Source organism: Neofelis nebulosa, chromosome 2 (genome assembly GCF_028018385.1).
Source record: "Neofelis nebulosa isolate mNeoNeb1 chromosome 2, mNeoNeb1.pri, whole genome shotgun sequence".
NCBI lineage: Eukaryota > Metazoa > Chordata > Mammalia > Carnivora > Felidae > Neofelis > Neofelis nebulosa.
Window position 1 is genome coordinate 145,067,218 of NC_080783.1, and position 10,779 is coordinate 145,077,996.

A 10,779-nucleotide genomic window follows, 5' to 3' on the forward strand; every position below is an offset into this window, starting at 1 on the left:
TAATAGTAATGTTCCCACCTCTACAAATATTACTAGAGGTAATATAGCTGTTAAACCTATGAATTGGCAGTTTTATATTGTATTAAATCATTTTGACTTTGTATGTATTTAAAAACTGTTGTCAAGTGCTCCCGTATATGGTAGCATCTCCAGGCTATGGTAAACTCTACCTCTTATGTGTATGGATTTTATGTGACTTGGTTTTAAGTAAAGGGAATTGGTCATGTTAAGAGAACTGTTATCAACTTCTTCTATAGGTTTTGTGGCCTAGTCTTTCGTGGACCATTGTCTGTTCAGGAAGACTGGATTAAGCACTTACAACGACACATTGTAAACGCTAATCTTCCACGGACTGGAGCTGGCATGGTGGAAGTCACGTCACTACTTAAAAAGCCTGCCTCCATTACAGAAACTTCATTTTCTCTACTAATGGCAGAAGCAGCTTCATAGAACAAGGAAACCTTTTAAATAGCAAATTTAAATTGGATGTACATTTGAAATTCTTTGTCTTTTTTTTTAAAGCCACGTTAAATTATCCGTTTATAAATACTAAAGCAGGAATATGGGGAAAAGTGAATTACAGTGACATCAGAGCAAACTGAGTACTTCAAACAGTAAGTAGTCTATATATTTTATATAGGACGGAAGCTGTGTTTTTAAGGTTTACTAAGTTTTGTCAGTTAATGGTGTTCACTCGATGAAAGATCAGTACATGTAAGCAGTCATTAATAAACTGTTGCACATGAGTAACTTAAAGACAGACTTACTGGAAAATTACATTTTCTGCAGTGTTACCAGAATCAAAGTTCTGTTTATTCCCCACAAGACTTGCATTGAAAAATAAGATATTATATTTTGTTTGTATGTATTTAGTGTTTTGTATAATACCAGGAACCGCTAAACTAAATTTACTCAACTTAGGGCATTAAATATCATGTACTTCATAGTTTGAGACTGTTCACTCAAATAGGGCAGAGTACTATTCTATCTAGATGTGTAAGTGTTTTTTTAAAATCACATGGAACGGTTTTTTTTATACTAAAAAGTGGAGGGAGATTTGTTTAAACAAGTATTTCTAAAAGAAATATGTACATAGTCCTGGAAATTATTTGTGGTAAGGAAATATTCTTTACTCCAGTTGCATTTCTCAGACAATAAAGTGGTGCATCCATGCTACCTCCTACTTTGTCAACAAAGATGCTATTTACCCTTTACATTTTTGTATCATAATAGATTTAAAAAATCTAATGTTCTTTATTGCAAGACATCCCTTTTGTTAACAGATTTGTTTCTTTTTAATGTTTTACTTAAATTTTGACATGCTTACAGGACAGGTTTGCCTCTTACTTTATTTAACATTGTAGAAATGTAATTAAGGAACAATGCTCACTACACAATTTAGAATAGGCTTTCTCATTTATATTCCAAATTTGATCAGTTAGCAAAACTTAATACACCAATTGAAATATTTCTACATATGATGAGAATGTTTACAATTTAAATTTTAGAACTTGTTTTGGATGTGACTATATGTACGAAAATCGTGTAACACTATGCTCATGCTAAGAACCGACATAACGGAATTACTGAAATAAATGTGCTGTGAGGAATGGAAAATATGGTGCAGATGTCTTGGTCATGATAAATTGTGATTCTTTTAAACTCTTTCCAAAAACAAATTAGTTCTTTTAACCTGCAATCAGATTCCTTTACAAATAACAGTTTTTGTATGCAAGCACCATTTCATTTTATTTCATGTAGTATGGCTAATACTATAGTTGAAACAAGGATATGCATTGATAATTTTCTTCGTATGTAAATAAAGTTAAAAACAGTTAAAATAAGGAGTATTTTGGTAGAGTATATACATACCTCACTGCCAGTGAATTGCTTTCCTATGGTATATCTCCTTACCAGAAAAATCTCTAAATAAAAAAAGACTTAAAGAAAATTATAACGTCTATATTGTGAAGCATTTCTTACTTTTATCACTGGTGGAAATAGTCCACTTGAGGTTGTGTTTTATGTTGTTTAAATTGTTTATATTGAGCAGGCTACTTTATTCACATACCTTATATGTGAAATTAGGAAGTGGGATTAGGTGGAACATTTTCAACCAAGGGTCTCCTTATCTCTGAGGTACTAGATAGAGGGAAAGTACTTTCAAGTTATTTTTGTTTTTTGAAATCCCTGATAGAAACTGTGTATTTCTCTGTAAAGATGAGGCTAGCTAAAATTTCAGATTCCTTTACTTCTGACTCAAAATATACCAAGTCTGTGTATACCAGTTGTCTCTTACTGCGAGACAATTCTTACTGAGCATGTTTCATTGATAGTTATAAATGAATATATTTTTTAAATTGGAAGACATATTACATAGCCTGCAGAATTCACAAATTTAAAAAAATGAGGATTCCTCAAGGGAAGACTAGCATCACTAGAGTTGAGTCCCTTTCAGCTCTCATTTTTATAGTTCTCTGATTTTATCTTATTAAGCAAACTGTCAAGATGTAAGAATACAAGTAGTTTGACCACAAATTTTATAAGCAAACCTGGATTATAATTTTTATGTTAAGCTATATTTAAAATAAATATTTCTTTTTCTTAATGTACATAGAATTCAATCTAAGTAGAGTAATTCAAATTAAAAACAGTAAACTATAGGGATTCCTAAAAAGTAAATTAAACAAAAAATATTTTTCATGGTAAAGATATTTGGGTTTCAAAATTTGAAAAATTCTTTAGGAAGCCAAGTTTATCCATTATTTGACAACTAGGAAATTAAGACATAATTTTCATTTGGCTTCTACTAGAAAAAAAATTCATATTGTCTCAAATTATGGTATCACAATATAGCCTGATTCAATATTGAGTATTGCCTATTTTCTTTTAACTCTTTTTGTTGTTGTTGTTGCCTAAAATATTTGAGCTTCTTTAGTATTAGAGCTTTACTTTCTTTTTTTAAAAATCTGGTTAAAAGTGTTTATTTATTTAACAGCATCAAGACAAAAAAGTTAACTTCTCTAAAAGTAGTACTTTCTACTATGCTTCTTTAGAATATATTAGAACCATGGTGTAGCTAATATCTCTATTTTGGATTTCACATATTTAATTATGGGTTAAGGAGATGATAGTTTTTCAGTAATAATTTACTTATTTATTAAATGTGTTATTTATTTTTGAGAGTACAAGTGGGGGAGGGGCAGAGAGAGAGAGGGACAGAGGATCTGAAGCCGGCTCTGCGCTGACAGCAGCGAGCCCAGTGTGGGGCTCGAACTCATAAACTGCGAGATCATGACCTTAGCCAAAGTCAGACACTCAACCAACTAAGCCGCCCAGATGCCCCATCAGTAGTGATTTAATAGATAGACTTTTCTTATGGACATACATATAACCTCCCAGGAACTATACAGTTAAAACATATTAGTCTAAACAATAGCTTTGATTTTTTTTTTTTCCCCCTCACTAAGAAAGCATAATATATGCTCATTTTAGAAATATTATGAAAATGCAACGGTAAAAAGGGGAAATAACCTTGGTATAATCACTCAAAGACATTTACTTTTACAGCTTGTTATATTTCTTTCTCTTACTGTTTCAGTGAGCTTGTGATTGTATTATATAACGTATACTGTTTTCCAAATTTTTTCAAATGTTTATTTACTTATTTATTTACTTATTTTGCGAGAGATAGAATCCCGAGCAGACTCTTGCTGTCAGCACAGAGCCCCACGTGGGCCCAAAAGTGAAATCATGACCTGAGCCGAAATCAAGTCAGACCCTTAACTGAGTGAACCACACAGGCACCCCATGTTTTCTCAATTTTAAATTTGAGTGGTGCATTGTGTAGACTAACCTTTGAATATTAGATCTGGAGCATTTTCTAGTACCAACAACCAGTTCTCTGATTCTTGAGACATCAACTGGGTATCCAAGAATTTGATGCAATTCTAGCATTAACTACCTAGAGTTAGCATCAGACTCCTTAGGCTCAGTCCCACAACACCCACACTTCAGATGCCAGTCACAAGTATCAGCTCACTTGTACTTCTCACAATCTGGCTATAAATTGGGGTTCCTGCAACACCCTGTTCAAGTTCAGTGATTTGCTACAAGAGCCTTATAGAACTCAGGAAAATACTTGACTTTGCCAGTTCATTTTAAAGGACGTAACTCAGAAACAGACAAATGGAAAGGGATGCATAGGGCAAGGTATGCATGGAAGAGGGTGGCATGGAACTTCCATGTCCTCTCTGAGTGCACCAGCCTCCCAACATCTTGATGTGTTCACCAACCTGGAGGCTTTTTGAACTCCATTGCTTAGAAGTTATTATAGAAGTTTCATTACATAGGTATGGTTGTTTTAATCATTGGATGCTGATGATTAGCTCAATCTCCAGCTCTTTTCCCCATCCCTGGAGGAGTTGGTGGGACCAGGGTGGGGTCGGGGTCAGAAGGGGTGCTGAAAGTTCCAATCTTTTAATCATGCTTTGGGTTTTCTGGTGACCAGTACCCATCCTGAAGCTATTTAGGGGTCCCAAGCCACTGTTTCATCTCATTATTCTTGCAAGTTTAGCTGTTGATTCTTTTAAAATAAGCTGTTCTGTAGTTCTGGCTCCTTTTTAACATATTTAATTTTATCTCTAGTTTTCTAAAGTTTTACTATCATATTTCTAGATGGGAATTTCTTTTTTATTATTGTCAAGTTTGGGATCTCTGATGGGCTTTTGGAAATTTCCTAGCTGTTGTCTCCCAGCTGTTTCTTCTGCCTCATTCTCTCTTTCCTTTGTAACTCCCAACCAAATGTATTTTAAATCCTTCTCACTGTGTCCTCTAGGTTTTTTAACATTTCTTCTCAGTTTTCTCTGTTGGTGTTTGCTACATTTCAAATAATTTCTTTTGACCCGTCTTCCAGTTTACTAATTTTCTAAGCTACAGTATACTAAATCCCATTTACTGAAGTCTTAATTTTGGTTGTAATATTTTTCAGATCTAGAATTTACATTGGTTCTTTTTTTGGATATACTTTTTATTGTTTCTAGTAGCCTATGTGGCTGTTATTTCTTTGAATATGGTCTGTATAGTTATTTATATATTCTTCTGATAATTCCAAATAATTACGTGTCTGAGCTTACTGATGTTTTCCATGCATCTTGTTCATGGTACCTTGTTTTCTTACATGCCTAGATGTCTAACAATATGCTAGATATTATATTTGGAAGCTGTTAATAGAACTATTTTAAAGCCTAGGATAGTATCATAGTATCTTTCTCTGCCAGAGAGTAGGGTATCATAGTATCATAGTATTTACTTCTGCCAGATGAGTAGGGGTTCTACCAGTTTAGAACACTGTAATTCCAAATTCAAGATTTATATTTTCCTGGTCTACCAGATGACCCAAATCAGGCTATAAAAGCTACATCATGGGAAGGTTCATACACCCCTAGTTCATATTTTACCCTGTGAATGTAATATTTTTTGTACAAGTTCCCTGCGACCATTGAAATTGCAACTTAGTTTCATAGCTATTTCTTCCAGATATGCTGTGTCCTCTGCAAAAGTAAAAGGTTTTATTACAGGGCGACCCCATAAGGTTTCTTGTCTTCTCTTAAGAGTTTCACCAGATAATTCTTTACTATCTTGTTATTTCTTTGCTGCTTATATGATGTTTTTGTTTTTATTAACCCAACCTTTTTAGTTGACCACAGTGAGAGAAATTATTGAGATTATGTAGTCCACCATTATCAGAATCCAAAGTCCTTACGTAAGTTTTCGAGAGAGGGGATTTTATATGTTTTTCAGTTCTATTTTCCTATAAGAGTTCTGTTATATAGTATGCATCTAGTCAATATTCACTGAATGATTAAGTGAATAAGCTATTATTTTAGAGCTTATTTAAATACCTTATGGGATATGTTCCCCTTGTTTTTCTTCTTAAAAATAAATTGTGGTTATTCTTTTTTTTTTTAGTTTTTATTTAAATTCTAGTTAGTTAACATACAGTGTAATATTAGGTTCAGATGTACAGTAGAGTGATTCAACACTTCCATATAGCACTCAGAGTGCTTCCTTAATCCCCACCACCTACTTAACCCATCCTCCCCCGCCCCCCACCTTCTCTCTGGTAACCATCAGTTTGTTCTCTATAGTTAAAAGTCTGTTTCTTGGTTTGCCTCTCTCTATTTTTCCCTTTCCTCATTTGTTTTGTTTCTTAAATTCCACATAGGAGAGAAATCATATGGTATTCTTGTGTTTTGCTCTTCCTGATATATTTTAGGATTACTTTGTCAAAATCTCTTTGAACTCAGATCTTGCTTTTAGAACTGCACTGAATTTATAAATTGTGGAAAATGGGAAATATGAGTCTTCTCTTTTAGGGATATGGTATGTTTTTCCATTTATCTTCATGTCTTACAGGAAAGTCTTACAGTTTTCTTTATGAAGAATTGCACATTTAAAATTTATTTCTCTGTATTTTAGTTTTGCTGCTGTTGTGAACAGATTTTTCCCAAAATTTTTAGTTGAACGTTACTGATATAAAGGGAAATTACAGATTCTCTGTGTAGCAGTCATTTATATCCTGTCACATTGCTGAACTCTCTTATTTTAATACTTTTTTTGGTTAATTTTTTGAAATTTATGTAGCCAGTCATATCCTCTGCAAATTGTGATATTTGTCTCTTGCCTTCCAATACTTATTCCTAGTCTTTTTCTTGTGTTCTTATATTATCAAGAATCTCCAGTACAGTATTGAATATTAATGGTGATAGCTTGCATTCCTCTCCTGCTCCTGATCATATAATGGAAACTTTTGTTTCATCATTAAATATAATTTGCTGGGAGTTACTTGTAAACACAGTTTATTGAATTAAAAAGAGTTTGTTTCTTATTGGATAAGGGTTTTTCATTTTCTTCAAAAATTTTTTTTCAACGTTTTTTTTTTTTTGAGAGAGAGAGAGAGAGAGAGAGAGAGAGAGCATGAGCGGGGGAGGGGCAGAGAAAGAGGGAGACACAGAATCCAAAGCAAGCTCCAGGCTCTGAGCTGTCAGCACAGAGTTCCACGCTGGGCTCGAATTCATGAACTGTGAAATCATGACCTGAGCCGAAGTTGGACGCTTTACCAACTGAGCCACTCAGGTGCCCCTTTATTTTCTTTTAAATAAAAAATAGACTCAATATTAGCACATTTCTCCAGCCTCTGTTGAGATTTGAATGTGCTTTTTCTCATTTAATCTGTTGATGTTAATAAAAAACATTAATAGACTTTTAAACATTGAACCATCCTTAAATTTTTCCTTAGTCTTGATGGATTCTTCATACTATGAACTTAATTTGCTTTTATTTCATTAAAGAATTTTTTCATGTATGCCTATTAGTGATAATGGACTTTTCTTCTATATCTCTCTGGATTTGGTATCCAAATTATGTTAACCTCATAAAATGATTTGAGAAGTTTAAATTTACCTATGCTCTGAAAGAGTTTTCATAACATGGATGGACAATTTTGCTTTCTTAAAGATTTGGTAGTCCTCATATCCATAAACTCAGGAGCCTGTTGCCTTGGAGAGACACATCTTTTGACTACTTTCACTATTTATTTTATAATCGTAGGTTGTTAGATTTTTTTCCCCCTCTCAACCAATTTTAGTTTATTCTCTTACAAGAGTACGTGTTTCTCCTAGATTTTCTAAAATTTTGGAAAAATTTGTACATACTATTCCCTTCAAGTTATTGTTTCATCACATTACTAATGTTTACTTCAAGCTTGTATTAGCTTTTTTCCTTAAACTTACTGAAGGTTTTATGTTTTTGTTAGTCTTTTCAGGAACTTGCACTTGGTATTTTTTTTCATCAACTCTATTTTTCAACCTTCCACAACTTAAGGCTTATTTTCAGCCTTTTGGTTTTCTAATAACTACATGTAAGACTACACGTTTTTACATTTATATCAGATTTGACCATTTCCCATGGATTTAGATATATAGAGCTATTGTTGTTTGTTTATTACCTTACATTTCAACTTTGATTTCCTTTTTAGCCAATTTCTACCTTTTGGGAATTTGTTGAAATTTTGTGTGGCCTGAGATACATGGTTACTTGTTGGCAATGTCTCAAGTGTGAAAAAACAACGTGTAATCCGAGTTTTGGGGTACAGAATTTTATAGATATATTTGTGATATAAATCATATATTAAACATGCTATGTACATAAATTACATATATAAATATATATTCAGGATTTAAATGATGCTATTTAAGTTATATCTTACTCATATGTACTTCACCTTTCATATTCTCTGAAAGATATGTTAGCATCCCAGTATGGTTGCCACAGTGCCTGTTTCTCTTCACCCTCAGTTTTTGCTTTCTGTGTTTCCAGTCATTGTTCTTAAGTATATGAAGGTTCACGATGACTACTGAATCTACTTGGATTCAATAGAAGCACGAAAAAAGCCCTATTTTTAATTTCTGTTATTTACCTGATAGGCATTTTCCCCCTCCTTTCTAATGTCATTTTATTTTAGATTTTCCTCTCGTCAATGACATATAGCTGGATTTTCTTAATCTAATACACCTAGTTTGAGATGAATAGGTGAATATAACCATTCATATTTTTGTGCTTATGTATATATTTATACTTATTCTTGCCATATTATCTTACGCTTTCTATGTATTGTGCTTTCTTGATGTTTCTTTTCCTTTCCTATCTTTTATTGAATTGAGTTTTCTTTGTTGATTTAAGTTTACTTATTTATTTTGAGAGAAAGAGAACACATAAGCCCAGAAGGGGCAGAGAGAGAGGAAGAGAGAGAATCTCAAACACGTTCTGTGCTGCAAGCTCAAAGCCCAACTTGGGGCTCATTCTCACCACTGTGAGATGACCTGAACCAAAATCAAGAGGAGGAGGCTTACCTGCCCAAGCTACCCAGGCGCCCCACTTTGTTCATTTTTTTATACATACATATTTGTATTGAGGTCATATAGGACAAAGAAAAATCTCACTTTCCTTTAATACAGGTAGTTTTCTAGATTTTCTTGGAATATATATTTTTTTCAAATTAAGTCTTTGCTATGGTCTCTATTTTGTGTACCCCACCTCTCCCCTGCCACCAAATTCTTACTTTGAAATCCTAACGTCCGATGGCAATGGTATGAGTAGGTGAGACCTTTGGGGCTGATTAGGTCATGAGGATGGAGCCCTCGTGAACAGGATTAGTGCTTTTGCAAAAAGATCTCTAGCCCCTTCCACAGCGTGAAATATCTGTGACGTGTGAGAGGGCCCCCCACTCCAATCTGACCATGTTGGTTGGCATCCTGATCTTGGACTTCTAGCCTCCAGACCCATGAACAATAAATGTTAGTTTATAAGCTACCCAGTCTGCGGTATTTTTTTGTGGAATGGACTAAGACTTCAATTTAATTAAATCTTTAATCCACTTGAAATTTGTTTTTGCTTATGTTATAGTGTAGGAGTCTGTGTCTCTCTTCTTCCAGAGTGGATAGCCAGTTATACCAACACCAATTTATTATTCTATACTTTGTCCAACAGAACTGAATACTACTTTCGTCATATATCAAATTTCAGGTATTCTGCGATCTGCATCTGGAATCTCTGTTCTGTTTAACTTTTTGTCAGAGGGCGGGGGGCGGGGGAGAGGGTGTCTTTTTTAAGGCTAGGTTCTGGTAACTGGCAGAGAAAAATTCCCTGTCCCTCTTTAGAATAAACTGTACTTAGCTTTCTTTACTGTAAGATCTTTAGAGTGATTTTACTACCTTTCTCTTCTGTTTCAGAAAATTGTCTATTTTCACAACACTGAGGACTCTATCCTCATCCATTTATATTTAATTTCACATGGCTAACCAGTGTTTCTGTTTCTCTTATTCCATCTTGAGGTCTCTTTTCTAGTTTGTTTTTTTACTTTTGCTCTGAAAGGTGAATAATAAGTTTACTGAGCAAAGGATCCTCGAAGACAGTCCTCTCCTTTCAGGGTGGTAGGTGCTATTTGTCTCAGGGTGCATAGACCAGCTATTTCATTGCCAGTCTGAGTTTTTTCCTTTTAAGTAACTTGATCTTTCTGTTTATAAGATTGTCTCTTTATCCTTAGAGTTCAGGAACTTGCCAAGTATACCCAAATTTGTGCTTTTCTCATTGGTACAACCTGGAACATAGCAGAATTTAGGCTTTCTATAACTCAGGTAAAAATTTTTTACTATTCTCTGTTGAATAGTTTTATCTTTTCCATTTTTTTTTCCTCCTTTCAGAATTCCTATTATCTGCATTTTGTATTTCCTTGACCTGTTTTTCAAATCTTCTCCCTCATGATTTCCATTTATGTGTTTCCTTTGTACTTTGAAATATTGCTTGCACTTACAGTGACCAACCTCCTCTTCAATTCAATGAAAACTTTATTTCAATAATAAAATAAAATTTTGTTTCAAAAATGTTACTAAGCTTTCAGAAATGTGTGTGTGTGCACTGCAGTTGAATTTCAAATGATATGATTTATTTTCATTCATGTTTTCATCTTCTCTAGTATTTCTGTTTTACTGAGTATGTATTTAATTATTTTGCTGATTTCCTCTCTAGTTGCTGAAATGCCTTAAAGGAGTTATTTTTCTTTTTCAGCTCGTTGGATTCAGATCTGTTTGTTGAGATATCGGGATATCCTACATGTTAATAGTCTTCCAAGTAGTGAAAAGTGAAGTGACAGTCCCTTGCTGAGGTACCTGAAGGACATCCCTGATATCTCTCAGGCCTCTGTAATCTCTCAGTGTGTAG

General features: G+C 33.9%; 1 protein-coding gene across 26 annotated transcripts in view; it reads left to right on the forward strand.

Moving 5' to 3' along the window:
* ZNF644 (zinc finger protein 644) overlaps positions 1-1,961 on the forward strand; it is a 104,396-nt gene extending 102,435 nt beyond the window's left edge. For all 26 annotated transcript variants that reach the window (XM_058716617.1, XM_058716626.1, XM_058716614.1 and 23 more), the window contains one exon: positions 258-1,961. In XM_058716617.1, the coding sequence (XP_058572600.1) occupies positions 258-450 (193 nt within the window). In that variant the 3' untranslated portion in view covers positions 451-1,961. The remainder of the gene's footprint in view (positions 1-257) is intronic.
* Positions 1,962-10,779: the final 8,818 nt, after the last annotated feature.